Here is a 24,316-nt window from a genome sequence, read left to right as displayed (position 1 = left end):
ATGGTCAGTGATCAAGTCAATGCATACGTTAGTGCAAAGATGAGTGAAGAATTGTGCTCATTGACAAATTTCCTTTCAAAATATACCCAAACGGTACTTTAAATAAAACAATTAGCAAGTTTTGAGTGAATAAATGATGTGCATTCAGGTAAAATGTTTAAAAATGTTTCTGAATGACATTCTGACAATAAAAATGCATTTGTGAATATTGGGGTCATGTTTTAAAGTTAATTAAAACCATGCAAGCAACTTATGATTAACTGCAATTAATCAAAAATCCAAAGTGTGATTATTTTGATTTTTAAAAATGTATTGTTTTACATCAGTAATGTATATATATTTGAGATGTTACTTATGTAATTTTGTTAAAATTGTTTGTAATTGTTACAGAATGATAACAGGAAGTGACCATATGTGTTAATAATTAATATAAATTGGAAAAGGCATAGGATTAAATAAGATTTGCTTCTTACTACTCCTTTCTAGACATGTTGTAAGGAGAAATTAAAATATGTAAAATATGTGATGTATCATATGTAACTGTATAAATATTCGAAATAAACTTAAAACCATAACCATAATAAACTAAATCATCATCACGATCGCTCTGACAGTTTATTACATAGTGTTTTAGTGTGAATAAATTAGATTTCACATTCAAATGAATCAATATTAATTCATTGAATTCAAATTCAATAATTTTAAAGTAAAAAGCTTCATATTACATGTGTGAAAGTATTATTTGAGGTGGGATGTACAATCAAAAAAAGCTCAGAAAGAGAGAGATGTAAGATTGTGCAGAAGTACCAGGTTTGAGTCCTGCAGTCAATTTCAGGTCCTTGGATAGAGCTTCCTCTAGGGATTGAACAGTGAAGTGAATGCAGTACATTTCATTGCTGAGAGCAGGAGGTTGATGGTGGAGCTCCACATGGACCTTTGGTACTCTTGATATGATCCTAAACATGACAAGCAGTTGAGAGCAAGCACACTGTAGCCAAACTTGGAATATTGTGCAGGATAACATAAGCAGTAATCAGCACGCCTCACATGGTACTTTGCAGGATGTTTAAGCGGTCCCAATCTAGCTCCTCTTCAGCGTCACTCCCGCCTGATGACCGGTTACTCTGCAGGACCTCTTGGGTTAAGGCCGCATCTCCGCCGGCACCTCTCCATCTCAAAAACACACAGTGACCACTGCCAAGCATGACCTCGATACCAGTCACCTGACATAGAAACAAACATTGACTTGCCAAAAAATATTTAAATGGATACATTTTAAACAACTGAAGAACTGCCCAGTGGACTGTTGGTTAACATGTTTGCTGCAGTCAGGAGACAGCGGGTTTAAATCTCTGTTTGGAATTCTCGGCGTGGAGTTTGCATGTTCTTTCCAAGCTTACTTCCATTTTTCCACTTCCTACCACACCTCAAATACATACATGTATACTGTCCATACAGCAGGTATGAATATGGTTTGCAAGTTTGTGTCGTGGGCTCTACCTTACCCGTGAACCAACTGGAGGACAAACACTATAGAAAATGGATGGACACTTTTAAATAAGTTACATTGTTAATGCTAAATGTATTTTCATGGCTTGAACAGACTTTTTGGTGTAGTATAAATGTACTTTGACTTGAAGAACATATCCATCCATCCATCCATTCATTTTCTACCGCTTATCCCTTTCGGGGTCGCGGGGGATACTGAAGCCTATATTGAAGTAAAATCAATGAAACTGACATTTATTGACTATCATTAGCAGTTTTGCTCATGTTACAAAAAGTTTTCATTTTACAATTTTAATGCTAAAATTTGTGATATTTTGCTAGCTTTTCTTCAATGAATTCAGAGAATACAATAAAAACAGTTTAAGAGATATATTTGACACTGTAATAAAAACTACAATTGTTACATGGATTTCAAATTAACTTTAATGGTATTTAATTCACTTTAATGGTAATGAAAATTAGCCCGTTCCAACCATACTTGTCAGGGTTAGGGTCCACAAAAGTGTGAAGACCCTGAGTCAACACACCAGTTTAGCTCACCTCAATTTTTTTCCCGATATCTTTGGTTTTTGCCACAAAGCTGAAGTTGTAACATTTGGTTTTTCCAGGCATTAGAAGTTTGCACTCCTGACTTGTTGCCTCCACAAAACACCATTGATTGTACTCCTTGAAAGAAAGCAGAAAACAATCATTTCACACATCTAACAGTAGAAAGGGAACCCTTAGCTGGTAGACTTCAAATCGCAAATAAGTCTTTAAATTGTGTCAATCAGTCAAGTAAAATAATCAAAAATGTTTCATATTTCAAAATGTCATATTTGTGTGGTCATGTTTGCTGTGCATTTGGGTGTGCTGTAGTGCGGCATAAAAGGAGCAGGATCTGCTTTTCATCCAAAAGTAAATGCAGACAATAAATATGACACTACTTTCCTCCTGCTGGAAAAGCTCGCCATTAACCAATCAAAGCATTACAGGCCATTTGGTTGATGAGGAAGACGGAGAAGGGCCAGAGCCGTGCATTGAAAGTATGGCAAACTCTGTTTCAAAGTTGGTAGCAAACATGGCGCCCTATAGTCACATGAGCGACTTTTGACCAATCGGTGATATGGCCAGATGATCTCGTAAATGATTGGTCAAAAGCTCCTCACAGGACTACAGGGCGCCATGTTTGCAACCAACTTTGAAATAGAGTTGGCCATACTCTCGGAAGGGTGAGTAAACACGGCTACCATGTGAACAACTGATGTGGAGAAGTACTGAAATGACCACAGTTAAATAGGAGAATGAAATATCCTATTACAGTCCCTCCAAGATTTTGCTTTTTTTTTGGTGATTGTTCTTTGTTGGCCTAAAATACCTGAATTTGTGGCAGCTATTACAAAAACTTATAGCAAACGTTGCAATGTTTTGAGGCTTTTTATTCAATTGCATCGAATCAACTTGGGTTTTCAGGAAGTTGTTATCAATGTTGTGCACAAGTGTTGTTTGTAACTTTAAACCCTACACACAAGGTTTTATTGTTGTTTCACTTGTTTTATACCACACAAACTTAATATTCATTTGGCAGTAAAAGGGCATCATTGTTAAATTACTGTACGGTAACAGACACCACCAAAGACTTCGTGTATCCTCATGTATACTCTGTCGTCTACGAGTTGCAGATACAGGATCCTCTGTGTATGTTTTATGGTTAAAGTGTTTGAATGTTAATAAGTGTATTTTACTGCATGAAACTTGTTGTTTGATACATATCTAAACAGGTTTTTTCAATTCGATACATTGTAAGTTTATTACATGTTAGAAATAAAAAAAAATTACAATGTTTTACATACTTAGATTTGAAGTTTAAGTGGGATTTTCAGACCCACACTACATGTTAATACATGATGTCTAAATGAAAAAATAAATGTGCAATAATACATCTGAGATTGTACTTAAAACTACTAACAAAACAAGACAAACAGTTTTTAAAGTAGTATCATAAAAGGTAAACACAAACAAACAAATGTGAAAATCCTTTTTGACCCGTGATTAAAGGGGAACTGCTCTTTTTGTGGAACCGTGCCCATCGTAGACAATCCTTATGTGAGACAAGCACGCATATATTGTTGTTTTTTTAATGCATTCTAACTCGAAAATGAACGCTAGCAAGAGTCTGGAAAATTTGGGAGTAGAGACTTAAGACTTAGACTTCCTTTTTATTGTCATTCAAATTTGAACTTTACAGCACAGATAAGAACGAATAATGCTCTATTTTCGCTCTAAAAAATATCAAAAACCTCCATCAACTTTTTAAATACACACTGTAATTATACTTATATGTAATGTAGTAACAAGCACATTTATAATAAAATGTAATATTTACATATTTTGGGCATTTTAAGCATATGACGGCGCATTCATTTCACAGACGCATCACAACGTTTTTAATTCCTGCAACAAAAATAGCTACCACTAATCATGGCAGACTTCATGAGAGTCAACGACAACTACTTTGATACAGACGATGATCCAGAATCTTATATTTTTGAGCCTGCATATACGAAGGATGAGCTACAAGTTTTAGAAGCTGAGTAATAGGCAGATCCAGCAAGTAGCACTATTACTTAATGCTAAACAAGAAATGCAAACTATGAACATAAAAAAACACAATAACTTACGGTACAATGTCTGCTCTCACTGGTATGCCGACTGATGAGATGTTTATATATTCCGGTTTGGATTAAGAATTAATCATAATCCTTAAAACAACAAAAAAAAGTTGGGCGCAAACAAGCTTCTTTTTATGTTTTTCTCTCGATCTCCGGGTCTAAGTTATTTATCAAAGTTGACCAATTCCTTGGTTTATGGCCACAATTTTCTACTATACAAGTGTGATGCATGATTCATAATCTAAAATTAACTTTTACCAAGTCAGAGGTGATAAACTAGTTACCGCTCTGTGATCACGGCGCCACTAAAAGTAGTATTGTTGGCGGTTTTTGGATGTTTTTTAGAGGTTTTTATTTGACGCAATAGATTACTACCATGAGCTTCTTTGTTAGCCACCTAGTACTTGCCGTATTTAAAAAATTAGAATGCATAAAAAAAGAATTTGAGAAATGTAAACAGATGAAGTATAAATAAGAGAACCGTATTTTTCGGACTATAAGTCGCAGTTTTTTTCATAGTTTAGCCGGGGGTGCGACTTATACTCAGGAGCGACTAATGTGTGAAATTATTAACACATTACCGTAAAATATCAAATAATATTATTTAGCTCATTCACGTAAGAGACTAGACGTATAAGATTTCATCGGATTTAGCGATTAGGAATGACAGATTGTTTGGTAAACATATAGCATGTTCTATATGTTATAGTTATTTGAATGACTCTTACCATAATATGTTACGTTAACTTACCAGGCACATTCTCAATTGGTTATTTATGCGTCATATAACGTACACTTATTCAGCCTGTTGTTCACTATTCTTTATTTATTTTAAATTGCCTTTCAAATGTCTATTCTTGGTGTTGGGTTTTATGAAATAAATTTCCCCAAAAAATGCGACTTATACTCCAGTGCGACTTATGTTTTTTTCCTTCTTTATTATGCATTTTCAGCCGGTGCGACTCATACTCCGGATGGACTTCCATCCATTCATTTTCCATCCATTTTCTACCGCTTGTCCCTTTTGGAGTCGCGGGGGGTGCTGGAGCCTATCTCAGCTGCATTCGGGCGGAAGGCGGGGTACACCCTGGACAAGTCGCCACCTCTTCACAGGGCCTTACGACTTATACTCCGAAAAATACGGTAAGTGAAGTATAGTAATGCAGTTATTTCAATATTTTGTACCTGATTACTCAAGCTGACAGCCAGTTTGGTGAAGGATATAGGATGAGGACAGTCAACTCTCAGGAACACCTGCAGTTGGATAGCTTGGTCCACATGAAAACTGGGAGACTGGAACTTGGCTTTGCATTGAACTAGGGGCACAGAAGGAGGTAAAAAATGTCTCTAAAAATTACACCACACAAACTGCCTTATGAAATGATATAAAGTATTCTGCCACACATTCTACAGTTGTTTTGAACTTAAAATCATTACCTGGTTGTTCACAGACATGTGTGTATTTAAAGTACTAACTACAACAAAGTTTTAAACTTTTTCAGTAATACCTGTACTTAATTTACGGAACATTACGTTTAGTATAGAGGAGTATGGATTTACCACACGGGACACAATAAAAGTGATAGACAAGAAGTGTTTATGGCAACTACTCAGAAGACAAATATAGTGTTTGGCTAGCAGGAGTCATGGCTAGTGATGGTGCCAAGGAGGAGCCAGAAGTTGAAAAACTTATTCTATGGTTAAAGTTGACTATTTAGCAACGCTTAGCCTTCTCTGTGAAATATGTAAACAAAGACAAGTAAATAAGTAGAAAGCAATGTGTCGCTATTGTTCAGTCGAGATGGAGAACAATACCACAAACTAAAACTATTATTACAGTACCTCAACCTATAATAATCTTGTATATTTTTTCACAATTATCTTAATTGGAGAATTAGCTGCCAGTAGTTTGCAGTTTATTGTGTTGGATTTGAACATTATCCAAGGTACTGTATGTACCCAGTAGCAATGGGTAGTGTTGCACCTTACCTACTACCTATTGGTTTTTGAAAGCATAGAGACTCATTGTTAGACATGTGTAATAAAGCCATTGGCCATGATTCTATGTCATGTCAAATGCACTGTTGAGTACAGTATAATGGGTGTTACTCACTGAAGGGTATATAGTCCTGCACATCAATAATACATTGGTTTGAGCCACATGAAGTAATGCTTTCATTCCACATTGCACGTGCAGCAGCAGCAGAAGATTGATCACACTGAGGCTCGGCATCAGGAATCTTATTCTGTTAGAAACAACACATGGAGAGATGATCACTATGAACATACAGCATACGGTCATTTACACTATCATTTGCAATTAATATGCCATAAAAGTTTTCTAGCGCATGGATTTATGTTTTTTTTGTAATTAAAACAAAAGATTGACAACCTCAAATGTTAAGTGCTCGTCTAATGGATTTATACTTTCAGTCTCAGTGCCATAACACATATATTTGAATACGAGCCATACAAAGGATTGACATGTTTATTATTATATTATCTACAACTTATACAACAACAGAAGCAAATAATTATGAATCCATATTTTCCTCCACTGCAATAACATAAAAACATTACAGCAGTGGATTGTCTGTAAAAATTAATTTCATGAATCAATAAAAAATAAAGGATCTTGAGCAATGAAGGATAGTTTCATAGGGGGGCTCACCACCTAAAATTATGATACGAGAAACATCACTATATAAGTGATATTTGCAGGTTTATGTTTCTTATAATTCTACTGTCTTTACTTCCCATTTGCAAAACATATACCTTTTTACAGTACTCGGTTTTCTTTATATGTGGGTAACAATAAATTAGAGATAGACATGCTGTGGACGCACCTTGAGAACTTTTATGAGGTTCTGCTCAATCCGGGACTTTTGCTCCTTGGTCAGTGTTGAAGCTGAAATAGAACATCCAAATATCAGGATCTTCAAAAAAATATACAAATGTATACTTTAACAGACCCCTTCAAAGATATGAATATATACAGGTATAGTTTCCTTTAAGGATATGACTATATACTGTATGTTGTTCTACAGAATATAGAAATATATAATGTAACATACTCTTCAAAAATATGAATATATACTGTAACATACACTGTATATTGTAACATCCCTCACAATATATGAATATATTAGTGCTGTAGCTATTATTTTAGTCATTGAGTAATCCGTCCGTAAATGTGTTCGATTAATCAAGTAATCCGTTAAAACACACTTTGTAGCCTCAATGCGTATTTTAAGTAAAATAGTCTAAATAAATAACTTTTTTCTGCTTGCCTTTTTTTTTTCCAAACGCACATCAACAAAATTGAGATGCACTTTTATAATGTGTACATTTATAAAGATAAACAAAAAGTCAGCTGTGTGCCGCCACACAGATCACGGCACCCACACACCACCGCTCTTATGTGTGCCGTATTGCAGTGGCCGTGCGGAAACTATGTCCACATATTTAAAATTCAGAGCACTCCACGCGGTGCGAAGTGAACAATTTTTATAAGTTAAACTCAAACAATTAACCGACGCAACAATTTTATCAAGCAAATTAATCGTTGTAGCCCTATAATATATCCTGTAACATACTCCTTTAAAATGCATGAATACATATTGTAACATCCCTCACAATATATGAACACGGTGTGTGGAATTATAAAAAAAAATAAAAGAAAATCACCAAAGTGCTTGTTTAACAGCAAATGTTGATGGTGATGCATTACAACAACTTCATTTATAAGGACTTTTGAACATTGTGTTGATGAGCCCTGCATACATCATCTCAAAACATCCTGCAACCCACCTGCTGTACATGAGAGAACTCAGTTACTCACCTGGTCAACCTCCCATGTAGGGCTGGGCTATATATCGATATACTCGATATATTGCGGGTTTGTCTCTGTGCGATATAGAAAATGACTATATCGTGATATTCGAGTTTACGTTCTCACGCAGTTGCTTATAGTTGCGGGCATTACACTGCATGCGTTTCTCACTCTTTCTTGTCTCTCCTTCTCACAGAGACGTAAAACAAGCGCACCTTCTTACATACGTCACGTGTGCAACGTCACACGCTCCCGCGGAGCAGAGAGGTAGCGACATGGTAACATTAGCAGTGAAGCTAACGGTGCGGTGCGGGTGGTAATACGAGAGAGAGAAGGTGCGAGTCTGGTAACAAATAGAGGAATAATTAATTCACAAGAAAAACAGCACGGGGTCCATCGTCTGGCGGTGGTTTGGCTTCAAGCGGGAATATGTTGAACATTTATGCGGCAAAAGCGTTGCTACAAAAAGTAGCACCACTGCCAATGTAGCATGATTTGAAAAGTCACCCGCTAGAGAATGAAGAGTGCTTGAAACTCCGCATGTCAACATCTCGGCCGGTACCACACCAACAAAATGCCCAAGCAACCATTTCCAGATCAACACCGTATGAAAAAATAGTCAACAACAGGAGATAACGTTCGCAGTAACCTACCACATAGCGAAGGACATACACTATTTGATTTCCTATTATGCAGTTCATTTTTATTTGACAGTTATTGAAATATCTTTTGTGACATCATGCACAAAAGTGCACTTACTGTACAAAAAGTGCACTTTAATTTAGTGTTGTTTTGATATGTCATCTTAGTGACATCATTCATAAAAGTGCACTTATAGCTTGTTTTAAAATGTCTCTTGACAATTTGCACTTTTTGTTTTGGAAATGACATGAACGTTTGTGCCACTGCTTAATAACTGTTTAATAAATACAGTTTTGGTAAATTGACTTAGTTGTGATTTCCCCCTCTGCATGGAAGTTTAAAATGAGCATATATTAATGCAGTATGAACAAGAATGTTTTAATGTAGACACATAGAATCAACATACTGGTGTGATTATATGCATCAAGTGTTAATTCAAAGAGAAGGCAAAATATCGAGATATATATCGTGTATCGTGACATGGCCTAAAAATATCGAGATATTAATAAAAGGCCATATCGCCCAGCCCTACTCCCATGGAGACACCACTAGTCTGAACCACTACACATTACACTTAATTGTGCATTAACACTCTGGCTTAGAGGTTTAGTGTCTGAATACTACGTACTTACCTCTGCCCAGAAGCTCCATACAATATATGATGTAGTCCTTGACACTGGCCATCAGGTAGGCACAATGAAGCGCTGTGGTTAAAATGGCTGACTGGATTCCACACCAATGTTCTGTGCGATAGTCACACATCACATAGTCCAACAGCCTGATAACAAAACAAGCACAGAACAACTCACTGACAAGACAATCTTTGAAACCATAAAAGTAAAAATAGCAAATTAAATGTGATGTGTTCATCTAGGAACATAAATATCAGCGTGTAAAAGTGAAAAGTCGAGAAAAACTAATGACTTACTTGAGGGCTTTGGCATAATCTTGAGCATGATAGTACTCCTCTCCCATTTGCACCACTGGCAAAAAATGCAAAACAGTTACCATGGATACATTATAAAATAAACTTGCACTGATCAGCCAATTACAAATCGAAAACGACACTAACAATGCTTAGAAATGTAGATTTCTCATTGATTGTACTCATTTCAGTCCCCATTAAAATTTAGTTGACACTCTGCTGTTTATGTTTTGCACAGGGTGTACCCCGCCTACCGCTCGAATGCAGCGAAAGGGACAAGCGGTAGAAAATGGATGGATGGACAAACCAACCACACCTAGGAAGGACATTAATTGTGTTAAAAAACAAAGGGCCCTGATTTAAGTATAAGTGCAGCACACGTTCTATATGCATCTTATAGTGCTTGGAAAAACTATCTTAGTACAGAAGAACAATGTACTTCGGAGAGGGAAAAACATCTCCGTATAAAGAAAAGACTTATAGCCTGCTCAGTGAAAATTATCTTAGCAAGTATATATATTTACATTGTGCTGGATACATTGGGATGAATTATAGCTGTATTGGGATGAATGCAATGGAAACACCCAATCTCACCAAGAATGTATATTTCTAATTGCTACTCAAAATATCTAAACATGTCACATAAAAACTTTTTTTTAAGCTATAGATCTTCTGAGGAAAGAAATACTACTTTTGAGCATCACACGTTTGTTATAAGACAAACTACTTCACAATACTAGTAAGTATAGCTAATAATACTTGAATTGCTAATTTCAAGCTCATTTATGTTTTTAAAGCTTAAATATAATGTACTATATCATGAAATCTCACCAAGACAATGTTGACTTGTTCTATTGGGAGATTTGTCTGCTCATTACTGTCAAGCAAAATTAACTTGTATTATTTTATTTTATTTTATTACTCTTTTTAAGAGGGGCATTTTTTCCAGTGTGGGAAGACATCCACTAACACAAATGTGAAGTTTGTTTAATAATGTGCGTGTATTGTGGTGTTGCTAGTAGTCATAAGAGTGTGTGTTTTATGGTGGTTGTGTAGCTGAACATTAATTAAATAAGAGCTGTGATAGTAAAGTGTTACTTACTGAGGTGACTTTTCATTCGTGGACACTTGTACTTCTTAAACTGGGCAACAGCATTACTGAGAAGAGTGATGATCACCTCCTGTGCAGACACAATCTTTTGTTTTAATACAGTATATACTAAAATGCTGAACACACAGCACACGTCAAAGTACTCAATGTACTGTATGTACAGAGAAAGAAGGAGCTAATGCATTCAGTCTACACTGCACATGTTTTCACAATAATAACTATATAAGATCCTTAAAATTTAAATACTTATTTCATATTTTTTATCAATACCTTTTTTTATACTACCGGTACATATAACAATACTGCATCGTACATTCTACTAAAGAAGGAAGAAACTTTGATGTCGGATGACATGTAAGGACGACACTTTGGGATTAGCTGCTCTCAATTAAGGAAGGATACTCTGATTTCAAATGATCAGGAAGACAATGCATAATATGCAGCATTCAAATTAAGACGACATATACTTTGATGTCTTTATCAGGAAGACAATAACTTAAGAGAAATATGTTAATGTCGTTAATAGGATGACAATGCAACATATGCTGCATTCTACTCAATAAAAAGGATACTTTAATGTCCTAATTGGGACGACAATGCATTGTATGCTGAATGTCACTTCCAAAGAAAGATACATTGATATGCTTATGCTGCATTCAACTAAAGAAAAAAGACACAATGTCCTAAACAAGACTTAGGACAACAAAACATGCTATGCTGCAAATAACTTAAGCAGATACATTGATGTCCTTATCAGGACGCCAATGCATAATAAGATGCATTCTACTCATGAAAACAATTCATTGATGGCCTTATCAGGACAACAATATGCTGAAATTAAACTCAAGAAGAAAAAAGGGAGAGGGATAGAGACTATCTGCAGTTGGAATTCATCTTTCACCTCAATGAACCATAGTTCTCTAGTGCCAGCAGCACTCATGTAGCCAAAGAGCATGACATAACCACGACCATGCTTGACTGTAGACACAATTCTCTTATCGATGTATTCAGTTTTGTTTCCAGATATTTACACGAAAATGTTCATTTTTAGTGCATAGTAAATCTTTACTGCTCTACCAGAAGTACACTGACTACTCTAAAGTCTATCCAAGTTTACTTCCTACAGTTTTCTCCCTTGAAAAGATAAGGGTGTTGTGTACCATTGCATGCACTTACTGAATGTGGTACATCTCTTTCTTTAATCTGTAACGCTAGGATTCCTCTCTTTTCTTTGTCTTGGTCAGGAGGATCAATACCTACAAGAAAAATTATAACATTTTAAATATTCCAGTATTTAAGGCTATGATCACATCAAAGGCTTCAAACAGTCATTTATAAGTTTTGATATAGGACATTTTTTATGTACACAAATATTACAATTTAGTACATATGCAAACAGTACATGTATTTGTAATCAGACTTTTTTGTATTCAATTAAAACAAACGTGTATTGTTAAACAGAACGTTTTTATGGCATCTAGTTGGTAAACAAATCTAATCTATCAAATCTAGTGCAGCTTTTGGCTAGCAGTAGTCATGGCTACCGATGGTGCCATGGAGAATCTAGAGCTCAAAGAGCCTCTTTCATTGTAAAAGTATCCTGTTTGGGAACACTTCCAGGTGCGATACTTAAACAAAGACAATTGGATAAGATGAAGCTGAAGATGAAGTTGTTCAGTAGAAATGGAGAACATGACTACAAACTAACTATTAATACTGTCCTTCAAATAATAATACACTTAACCACAAACTGTACTTCAAATAATAATAATTAACTTTACCAATAATAAACTTAACTACAAACCAAATAATCATTCACACTCAAAACTATGCCTGTTGTACTTGTCTGTATTCTTGTACTTTACGAAAAAACTAATACTTGAGAACTGTTTTACTTATTTGAGAATTATATTTATTTATCATAGAATGACCTGTCAGCTGTTTACAGTGTTTTTTGTTTCCTTTTCATAATCAAAACTGCTTACACAAAAGTTAATCAGTTTTATGTTTTGCACTTTGTTTCTTAACTGTAGATAAAATGAATCCAATATTGGTTGAAACTGATGGGACATAAAATCATGATAAAGGCATACGGTTACTTCAAATACATACAAAAATGTTGGTTGTGTGTGTGCGTGTGCGTGTGCGTGTGCATGAATTTGATATGATGATGATATGAATTTTGAGAGATGTGAAGTGGTTTGGATCCTAACAGCCAAAACTTTTTTTCATCAAATCAATGTGGACACAAGAAGAATAAGATGAATACATCTGATTGAGTGCTGCTAGTGTGAACATAGCCATAAACGTCAATATGCATTAAAGACTTACTCTGATGTCCTTGTCTCCATGGTCTCTGACCATAGTAGTCCAGTCCTGCATTCTGGGTGTCCAATGGGTCAGATGAAGGATACACCGCTCCAGCCTAACACAATATTCATATCACAACAAATGTAAATACCCCCCCAAATAAATTGATCAAGCTGAAGAAATTTAGCAAGATTGAAAAAAGTCACAGTGGGTCATCATACCAACAATCCATATGACCAACTCAGAACTGAACTTTACAAGCTCCTTGTTTGAGGATATGTACCATAATAGAGGCAATAAACAAGAGGAACGAATATAAATCAAATAAAATATTCATTATTTACAGTACTTTGTTACATGTTGTACCAAAAGTCAGTCACAAGACTTTTGTTTTAGTTTGCTCAAAGCAGAGTTGAACTAATGCTAAAGTCACTGGCAAAACAGGCTGATGCTAAAGCTAAAGCTACTAGATGTGTTCATGTTGATATCATGATCTCAACACTGACATGTATTGCACAGATCTTTATAGTCATTTGGTGGGAGTGAACAACATGACATACATAGGTCACTTCCTCAACAGCGCCGCCCAGTGGCGACAGGAAATTGTTTGCACAGAGCCTACCGTACTCCTCTAAGGGCATTTTCTGATCAACATCATATTAAAGGGAAACACAAGTTGAATGACTTCACTTCTTGAGGTCATGATTGGTGTGTACAATGAAGATGACACTGTGAAGAGATTAATATGTCAACGCCTCAATTTCTATTCGTTTAGTTTAGCCTTCCCCCCCTGCTGGCTTAATCAACACCCGTATTTCTACTTGCATCAACTTCTGCACCACCAACATTTGTGTGGGTGAGCACCCATTCAATGCTGCTTAGATTTCATCTTGTTTTGCAGCTATTTTATATTTACTTTCACTTTAGTTAAAAAGTCTGACCATAGCATCAATGTATGAAATGATAGCACTCACATGTGACATCAGTCTGATTTAAGGCACTATTAAAAGCAAACCACACAAACTACCAACCAATAATTATTTCACCCATGCAGGCAAAAAGGTTTTGGGAATAAACATTCCTGGGGTTTCACTCCAAATTGTCCACGTTATGATTACATTTTGTCTAAAACTAAAAATAAAAGATGATTCCTATTTTAAGAGCTTATTGAAGCGTGCAATGAAAAAAAAATCACCTGACTGAGCTGCAATGCTTGTCGCTTCCTGTCCTGGCTGTAGCAGGCAGCCTGCTGGTAGTAGAAACCAGGGTTTTGTGTCTGGATAGCTGGCAGGCCTAACTTGATAGCTTCATCAAAAAGCTCACCAAAAGACTGGAACCTGAGAAGAAATATTTTTTACACAATGTTCATCACCCACTTTTCAGTAAACCATCCACGGTCAGTTAATACATTGCATGATTATTGCGATAATATTTTGCGATTAGTCACGTGAGTTAACTTGTTATTACCGACAGCCCTAATATAAATATACACACAACAAATTTTAGCAGTCTAATGTATATTATACTCACTGTTTTGACATCCATGCTGCATGCTCAAAGGCCAGCTCAGCACAACCAATCTTTTTCTTAAAAAGGTCAATGTGCTTTCTGAACTGAGAAATAGCATCAAGAGGAGTATTGTGCTGGAAACAAAGACGGCACACCTAAAAATAAAGGAAGAAAAACACAATCAGCAGCTTGTAATTCTTTTCTCTATTGTGTTGTCACTGGATATTTAACATTTACATTTCTTTACAATGTCCATGTTTTCTCTTTGGTGGCTTTAGTAAGTAACATTGAACTTGCCTTCTGTCTACAAGTAACGAGAACTGTGAATCTTTTCCTGCTCTAATTTCACTAATGGCTCAGCTGATACTGCTTGTTATTTAACGTTTCATCCCAACTAACAATCAAATCATTACATCTCTGTGTGACAAATATGTGTACCGTTCCAGTGTATTGACACATACAGGTATTGCTAGATGTTGATTATTACAGAATAGGGTATCAAACAGATACAGACCTTGTAGTTAATAAATCCTGCCAATGTTTTGATCTCCAGCATGTTTGACTCGTAGGCTCTGAGCTCTTGGACAAGACTATAAGCAGTCCTGTAGTGCCTGTAAAATAAAACATTTCAAGCAGCTTGTACAATCTTTTTACACAAGCATAATTGAAGATACTGTATAAGATGTAGGGTTCACTTTGATGTTCTTCACTTTTACACTAAAATCAATCCCATATGGGTAAATGTTAAACTTGGCACACTTGCTGGCGAGGTCATCACTCACGCAAAGAAAACCAGGCATTACCTTATCTGAAATCAATATCACCAAAAAAAGGATACAGATATGATCGTCTCTTTTTTTTTAATCTCAATATTGGTCAATCAATATTACCGAACATCCCTAATAACAATCAAAAGAGTAGAGAATAAGACTATTTTTCAAATACAAGATTATTTTTTTTCTGTGTAATGTTATAATGCAAACTATTTTTCATTGAGGGCATGTTGCAGTTATGGCTGCCCTCAGAGGGCTTTTAACAGTCAATATACAATAATTGTAATGTAGAAGTGACTCATGATATTTTTACATGATTGCCTATGCATTTTTTTGTTTTAAGTACAAATTGATGGATCACTTGCTTTGAAATCACAAGTCAGGGTGAAAAACAGATATTTCAATATTTATATTTTAACAAAATGTTTTTTTTTGCATAATTAAATAATATTCAAGTATAAAAGATATGTAATTGTTTGCTGTATATGCATTTTCGGTCAAAATAAAAAATTAATTAGGAAGAATGATGAGAATTCTAGGCATTCATGGGCCACATAAACAATGTGGTAGACCAGATCTGTGTTCTAATGGGTCAGATGTATTTGATTTTTAAAACATGCAGTGATAAACTAACTCACTAATGACTTACTTTAAAGCGTTCTGGGTGTCTTGCTTTAGCTCACTGAAGAAAGCAATTTTAAACTGGTGTCGAACAAACAGCAGCTACAAGAAAAAAGATAAAAGTATATTGTACTAATCATGTAAATGTCATCAAGAAAAGCTTATGCTTCACATTAACGTGCAAATATTATTTCCATAGTTACCTGATGTGTGGTCTTGTTGAGAAACTCCTTATGGGATTTAACCCTGCGGATTTCATTGTAATAGTATGTCTGAGCATGCTCGTAAAAAGCATTCTCCAACCTGCAAAGATTTAAATAAGACTATTTTACACACAATACATTATAGTGCACTAATCACAGTTGTGAAGGGAACCTAACGGTTCACCTTGAAATAATACTTTTTATACGTTTACTACATAAACAGGTGCAGCTTATTAAACTGAAATATGACAGAAACTTATTTGATTTTGTGAATTAAATTAAGAAAAATACTTACAGTATTTAATACTGATTTTTTTTAATTTGCTGTAAGCTATTCACATGCACATGTAACATAGTACTAGTACATAAAACAAGTATTTGATCCTCTACTTATTTAGTACATTTACTCGAACAAAAATATGAACACATTTTTATTTTTGCTTTATTTGAAGAGAAAGAATGTGAATCTTGAAATAATCTCATTATGTGTATAAAATACACCAGTCATTCAAACTTCTACACCACCATGAACAAGACCAACAAACTGTCAAAGATTGTAGACCTGCTCAAGAATGGAATGGACTACAAGTTTAAAAACACCTGAATGAGTCACAACAAGACCCCCAAGAGAATGAGATGTGGTCAGATGACCTACAGGTACTACTACTACTACTACTACTACTGCGACAAACATCAGTGCAAGTCCACCAGTGCAAGTCCACCAGTACAAGTGCTACAACTACAATAAACTACAAATATACTAGTACAAGTACTACAACTACAAGAACACTAATACAAGTATTACAACTACAAGAAACTACTAAAGTACAACTACAATGCACTCTACAACCATTACAAGAAACTATAATACACGACAACTACAAGTGCAATATTACAAGTACTACAACTACAAGTATAATAAACATGTGATCTCTGTATTGTATTGGGATGGAATATTTATTTCAAAGCATATAATACAAACGTATTGCTATTTTATTTCATGCTCGGGTGCATTGTGTTAAAATAATGCTAGAGGAGTGTTCATACAAAAGTGAACACAGTAAATTAAGTATATTAATACAGCTGTAGGGAGTATTAAAGTACCGTATCATGTAACCAACAAGGTGGTCAGTGTGTGGAAGAACAAACAAACTTTTTCCTGACAAATCACAGGCGTGGCAAAGAGCTGCAGCTCGTTCAGATGCCACCAAGTCTTCTCCTACACAAACACAAGACAAAGTAATTAATGTAATATACAGCATATACACCGTAAATAAAGAAGAAATAACTGCATTTTTAGTAGAAGTTACAAATGAAAAAGTGATACAAGTCAAGTTAAGAATGTGGAAGAAGAAGCATTAATATATTGAAATATAATGTTTATCCTAAACCAAAACTTTGTGAATACTTTTCACAACTTCACTTAATCCAAAAAAAAAAACATTTCTGTACATCCTGCAATCACATAAGACATAATATATACAAAACGTTTTCTCTGAAGGTTAAATCATATATACACATAAACAATCAAAGGATGTAGAAAGGATTGTAAAAAATTATTTTAAAAAATATATACATGCATGCCAGTTGTGTGATATTAGCATCAACATTTCAACTATTTGTCCTTACAATACATTGTATGAAATACTTAAATGGTATGCAATCCTGCTGAAAAGACAGCTATAGATATAATAAATGTGACGTTATTACTAGCATATTTACTCCTCACCTGGAGGCAGAGGAGTTTTCTTCTGAATTAAAACCACGGCCACTTTGGTATTCCTGCTTTGAAGGCTTGACCTAAATACAAATCATTTACAAACTAAATACATAGTCATAAGTTTAACATTGCCTCATATATAGCAATAAGTAAGTTTGTCCAAACATTTCACTGGTACTTCAAATTATAACAACAACTTTATTACTGAAGATCCTTTCCTGTCAATCTTGTTTAGTAACTCAGCTACTGTGAGAGCTACAAATATTTGGAGAGTTAATTGTTTTAATGCTTTTTGTCTTTACATTAAACGCCATTCACAATGGATTCGAAATAAATAAATCAGCATGTACACTTCAAACTTTAATTTTAGAGTTGTGCTAAACAAAGTAATTTAGGGATTAAAGCTACAGTAAGTGTACCCAAACACACACTGATGAGCAACATTTTAAGCCCATGGACATTTTATGCCTACGGACATCATTAAAAACGAATATGAAGATGAATATAATTACAATTATTGCAGTTGAATCACTGGATGTTATCTACACAATGTAAATGGTAAATGCCATAATTTTGTCGAACTTAATTGAAGTTGAAAAAACACTTTATTCACAGGCTGATTTGTTTATAGATTTATTTCAAATCCATTGTGGTTATGTAACAATGTGTATACTAATGAAGGCTACTAAAACATTTGATAAATGGTGTACATCAGGGATATTCAACCAAATTGTTTTAGGGGCCACATTTTCAGGATTACAGGACAGCTCTGCTTTTTTTAGTGACCTTCTGCAAAAAAGCTAGTCAAAGATCATTTATATGGCAGCACTCTGGTGTTTTTAAAGATCTGTTGCAAAAATGTTAGTCTCTCACAGTTTTTTTTAACTAAACTCACGGGCCACTAGTTGAATAGCCCAAATAGTGAAAAGGACAGAACCTAAAATGGAACCTTGAGGAACACTACTAGTAGAACTAAAGAAGTGGAAGAAATTACTATAACTGCATCTGAAATAAACAAGCTACAGCAGCAACTTAGTTACATGAATCACACTACAAAAATGTGTAACTGCTATAAAAGAGAGTTCTTAAAGGGGTGCCTTGAGATTCCCAGGGTTCTATGTTTGCTTGCAAGGTTAAAATGTCAATGCAAGGATCTGCCAATGTGTTTACAATGGTCCAAGTTATTCTATGCAACAGGAACACTATTGTGTTTCAGGAATTTGCTGCACAAATGTTTGTCTCCCAAGTTTTGGACTGAACTCGGAGGTATGGTGTCATTCATTTTACTTTTAATAATACTGCAATCAAATCAATATTTGTACATACCTGACAATCTCCACCTTAGTAGCACATTCTGATTGCTTCTCTTTCCACTGTGGGTCATCCCAGTCCAGTTCGTAGAAGACAACAACCAATGCTGGGACTAGGTTCAAGTGCTTGTTCATCCACAATGTTTTCAAGATTCCTTTAGGAATGTACCACTCGTAGGATGTACGCTACACAGAGAGAAAAACATCCAGAAAACATTCAATGTCTATCATTTAGGCATCCATTGTAGAATACAGTGTTTCCTAAAAGGACAAAATATAGCTTAAAAGAAGACCGTGTACAGAAGGATTGTCCCAAAAATTCAAGTTCAGATTTATCAAACACTAATAAATATGCCAGAAACTATTTAAACAAAAGGTCAGGACACAACAATAGTATAATATTAGCATCAACCAACATGGTGTCCACACCAGATCCAGTACATGTTAATTTTGCTAGGTCGCATTAACTTCTTGAAATAAATGGCATAACAACATTCCAATGCCTGGTGTTGGGGTTTTTATTTTGATATGAACTGAAGATACTGGTACAGCAGTATACATTTACCATCAATACATAGCATTATTGTGTAAATATCTGGAAACACAAGTAGGAACATGTCCTTGTTGAGAATATCACTGCCCTAATCATATTGGGACATGCAAAGCAGTAATCTTATATCTAACTAGGCCTGGACCGGTAACAAATTTTGCTGGACGAGATATTGTTCTACAAATTGTTGATAAATTATATTATTATCAGCATTATGTTAAGACCAAATTAAGCACCAATGTAATCATGATATATAATAACAATGCAAGTAACCTTTTCAAACGCTATAAACTTTAATTCTCATTAGTGGGTTTTTTAGCATTGTAATTGGAAGGACAATAATCTTTGATTAAACAAACATAAAACTAACTCTCATTTTCTGTTAGCAAAAACAGATCTTTGATAAATATTTGTGGCCATCACTTTTCAACAAATTTAGCATAATGGCTGGTTGGTCCGTTTTGATGGGATCATCTTGCTCACTCAGTTTGAATCTGAAATATTCCCTCACTGGACGTCTGGCTTTGCAATCATCTTATTTTCCTTCTAAGTTTTGTTACTTTGCAATGATTCTTACTAACAAACAGCGACACTATCGAGGCTCTGTCCGTGCACCGTGTGTGTAAGGTATCACTCCCGTCTCTGCACGCTGAGACAAAGATTGTTGATGACCGACAAAGGGGTTCACTGCGTTAATTCAGTTCTGCTATTGAATAAACACGCTCAGATGCTGAGGGCGTTGCACAAATGGCACCCACTTGCAGCCTGTTTGGAAGCGACAAAGAAAACAAACATACATGGCATTTTCTGTTCTGACCAAACTATTGTTGTAAAGTGTGAAATGTTTGTCATACAATTAATACTGTTCTATGTGTCGCTGTCGGGTGGTCACGGCAGTTACTGCATTTTTGAAGAGTGTGCATTTTGACTCACACTTCATTGAACAGAAGTTACCTAAGCCAAGCAGAGCAAGTTACGGTGCCAGCACATACTTCATGATGAAATACATATATCCCCAAACGGTAGAAGTTTGTATCTTTGTTTTTGTATGAGATATTGCCAGCTAAATTCACAATTTGATCGTAAATTGAGCCCCTTCATTATGCTAATCAGCCATGATTTGCAATGTCATCCAAGTCGTAGTAGTACAAAGTCATATTTGTTTATCGTTTCTATGTCGTTTATAGTAGCATTACAGTACAGTCTACATGTATATATTTGCTGCACATATGTATATATTGATTGTATCGTCTTTTTAGTTTCACCCTTTTGAATGTCGTTTATCCTGCTGACACGCTCATTGGTCACCAGAGTTCATGACATGAGAAAGTTGTTAGACAGCCATTGCATGAAACATGCACCACGAACGGCATATGGCAATTTTTCGATGCCGGCAGAATTATTGAGTTTATTTTCATTTGTCATTCAATTAATTGATATATTATCAGTTTGGGCCTGTACCTAATGGCCTTATCAGTCTTCCTAGCTCCATGTTGCAAAAGTCACATACAGCCCAGCTTTCGAAGAGAGGGAATAGTAGCCTCTATAATAGTACATTCATGGTTCCCTGAACCACATCTCCCCTTTGCTAGCAGCACTCCTGCACACTACCACAACTATGATTGACTGTAAGCAGGACACAACCATCTAGTTACTCACTTGTGTTGCCAGCTAATTGGGCAATCATGCTGTGTTTTGACTCATTATCAGTGAACAGTTCAAGCTGTACATAGACTACTGCACTGAAACATTAGGGGGTGTACTCACTTTGAAATACCGTACAAGCACAGAGACAGCAATATTTACAACTCTTCTTAAAAGCATTCATGTATTGGATGCTCATGTATTATTATCATTCAGTAATTTAACTTTTATCTATTGGCACACCTTAGTACGACATTTGGGATACTCATGGTCACCCGGGAGAATTTTGAAAGAGATTGGAACTCTGTCAGCCCGTCTGTTGGTGCTAAAGACATCCCAGATAGCGCGGTGCACAGCGTTGTACACCACATCCAAACCAGTCAGAGCCACAAACGCCATCGGCCGACAGCACAGCTCTGGAGGAAGCTCACACTGCAAACTTGCCATCATCTACTTCTCTACAAATACCTGAAAGACATGAAAACACACCCTATGTTAATTTATTTGGATGAACAATGTTACTGCTCTTCTTCATTGTTATGGTTAACAAGTGTTGGTAGTAGTTAACAGCGTTAGAGTATAATGGTCTTACTAACAGCGTTATTATTTCAGTAACGAGTAATCTAATTAATTACTGTTCCCATCGTTGCGACGCTGTTGCCGTTATTGAGAATGTGAAGTGGCTCGTTACTACAGTTTGGTTGAATGACGCGCAAAGTGTCAGGTTCCGGACACATTTCAGCTGCCTGGAGAAAAAGCAGAGGGGCTGGGGAGATGATGACGCCATTGTAAATGCGCTGATGAGGATTGGCTAGATGGGCGGATCATGACCTACTCACGCTGTTTCACTGACACACGACAAGCGCCCGATAATTGTGATGAGTCGGAGCCAGGGAAATTCAAAGGCAGTGTTCTCAAACTGAAAATACCGGCACTACTTTTTGCTCATTGAAATTAAAGTCAAGAATGTTTATGCAACATGCACGCTATGTCCAGGAAAAAAGTGTTTATCCACATCTGCCTCAAAAAACACATATCGCACCTCACATTGACACATGACACTTGCAGCTTTTACTAACCGAAACCCAAGCCCATAAGTAGCCAGCTTTTTAAATCAGCTTCTTTGGGGGCTGGCTGTGCCCTGCTTCTCCCGTGCCTTGTCCTCTGCTGGGCACGTCTGTCTATGGCCTGCTGCTGGCCCTGCCGGGCGGCATGGTGGTCCCAGCTCTGGTGATCCTATTGCTTGCCCGCCTGACTGCGTGGGGCCGAGTGTCCCTTGTTACCTGGGCACCCCACCTGCTGTTTTGGGTTGGGCTCTCTGGGTGGCTGGGGCTGTACTTTGGCTCCCGCACACACTGGGAGACAAATATATTGTACATACAAATACACATTCATACTCACATACACAGGTACATACACTACCACATACATACACAAATACAGTACATACATCCACATGCACATTCACTGTACAAACATATATATGCTGTACATATACAAGCACATATGCATACATACACCAAACATATAGAAACGCTGTTCTCCTAGGGGAAACTGGGTAAAACATGGCACACTGACAAAGCTTAACCTATTGTTACTATAACAATCTACAATGTTAATACAGTTCGCTTCTCTTTCTTCCCCTCCATTTATCTGCTTTCTTTTGTAATTCAAGTTATCATTACATATAGGGGGGGTTACCCACATATGCGGTCCTCTCCAAGGTTTCTCATAGTCATTCACATTGACGTCCCACTGGGGTGAGTTTTCCTTGCCCGTATGTGGGCTCTGTACCGAGGATGTCGTTGTAGCTTGCACAGCCCTTTGAGACACTTGTGATTTAGGGCTATATAAATAAACATTGATTGAATGATTGATATATGTATTGTTGCATTTGAAACAACTGAATTGTTGATAATAGAGGTAATTATTATTATTCATTATCAATACTGCTATTTCTATTGGTATTTGTATTGCTTCATTTGTAGTGCAATAACGTTCATTGTCATTTCTGTGTTATTAATGTTTACTTCACTAACTGCTTCTTTGCTATCACTTTTCGTATCATATTTGTACATATCGTATTTGCTGATGTTGTTGTTGTCTCTCTGTCTTATCCGGCTGCAACAGTCACATGACTGTCACATGACACATTTAAAGTGTTGTACAATTTCTTATTGGTTCAAATCGACCACGCAAATAGTGTAGGGCGACGCTAGCTAACGACATGCTAACAGCCATCGCATAATAACATCATGCAACGCACGGCCGTCAAGTAAATGGATTAAGGCAATCCAAGTAGCACTGACACCAGACATGAGATAACAATCAAGGACAATTAGGCATCCACGTAATATCTCAAATCCGCCATTAAAAATAAAAAGATGCAAGCTCGATTATTGAAACACACGGGACCTTGAATTGAGATTTGTACGAGTGTAACGTAATCATAAATATTCTATTAGTGAACAAGAACATACCTTAAGTTCAGAAATGAAGTAGAAAGGTCACATGTAGCATTGGTAGTGAGTTCTATCAGACCAAAAACTGCAGCTTGTGGGAGTCTGCTGCTGCCACCCAATCTGCATGCGGAAGTAAATCTGCCAACAAGCCATACTACGCATGCGTACACGATAACACACCAAGTCAACATTTAGCGTTTTTGATTGACTTTTGAATTTAATTTGTGTCCAAATGATAATGTATTAAACATGTATGTACATAACTTATTTCGACTCTGCTTTTGGTGTCATGTCTCTATTTCTTAGAGCTTTTATTTGGGCTATTTCCTATCGCATCTTGCTGGTTTCCTTTCTAAGCGTGTGAGTATAAAATGAGCCTCATCTGCTGGCTATCCTGTGTGTTGATTTTTGGAGGAAACTACAATGGAATTTATTGAGCTTCATGGGTGTCAATACGTCACCATTTGACCAAGAGTAAATGTTATGCACAACATAATAAATAGTCTCACTGTCATTTTACTAAATCTTAAGCAGAAGTCTAATA

The 24,316-nt window shown here is 36.1% G+C and overlaps 1 protein-coding gene across 1 annotated transcript in view; it reads right to left on the bottom strand.

Moving 5' to 3' along the window:
• LOC133649168 (trafficking protein particle complex subunit 11-like) overlaps positions 1-23,923 on the bottom strand; it is a 41,821-nt gene extending 17,898 nt beyond the window's left edge. The window contains exons 1-21 of the mRNA XM_062046001.1: positions 23,791-23,923; positions 21,554-21,778; positions 19,133-19,302; positions 17,816-17,886; positions 17,191-17,305; positions 16,087-16,186; positions 15,912-15,985; positions 15,004-15,100; positions 14,511-14,644; positions 14,176-14,317; positions 13,002-13,095; positions 11,847-11,926; positions 10,662-10,740; positions 9,563-9,617; positions 9,267-9,412; positions 7,007-7,068; positions 6,274-6,406; positions 5,346-5,476; positions 2,050-2,175; positions 1,048-1,223; positions 808-956 (exon numbers count right to left, since the gene is read on the bottom strand). Coding sequence (XP_061901985.1) covers positions 808-956; positions 1,048-1,223; positions 2,050-2,175; positions 5,346-5,476; positions 6,274-6,406; positions 7,007-7,068; positions 9,267-9,412; positions 9,563-9,617; positions 10,662-10,740; positions 11,847-11,926; positions 13,002-13,095; positions 14,176-14,317; positions 14,511-14,644; positions 15,004-15,100; positions 15,912-15,985; positions 16,087-16,186; positions 17,191-17,305; positions 17,816-17,886; positions 19,133-19,302; positions 21,554-21,760 — 2,341 coding nt within the window. The 5' untranslated portion in view covers positions 21,761-21,778; positions 23,791-23,923. The remainder of the gene's footprint in view (positions 1-807; positions 957-1,047; positions 1,224-2,049; positions 2,176-5,345; positions 5,477-6,273; positions 6,407-7,006; positions 7,069-9,266; positions 9,413-9,562; positions 9,618-10,661; positions 10,741-11,846; positions 11,927-13,001; positions 13,096-14,175; positions 14,318-14,510; positions 14,645-15,003; positions 15,101-15,911; positions 15,986-16,086; positions 16,187-17,190; positions 17,306-17,815; positions 17,887-19,132; positions 19,303-21,553; positions 21,779-23,790) is intronic.
• Positions 23,924-24,316: the final 393 nt, after the last annotated feature.

The sequence above is a fragment of the Entelurus aequoreus genome, linkage group LG04 (assembly GCF_033978785.1).
Source record: "Entelurus aequoreus isolate RoL-2023_Sb linkage group LG04, RoL_Eaeq_v1.1, whole genome shotgun sequence".
Taxonomy (NCBI): domain Eukaryota; kingdom Metazoa; phylum Chordata; class Actinopteri; order Syngnathiformes; family Syngnathidae; genus Entelurus; species Entelurus aequoreus.
The sequence above is the reverse complement of the archived record's forward strand: the minus strand, read 5'-3'. Positions and strand labels throughout refer to the sequence as shown.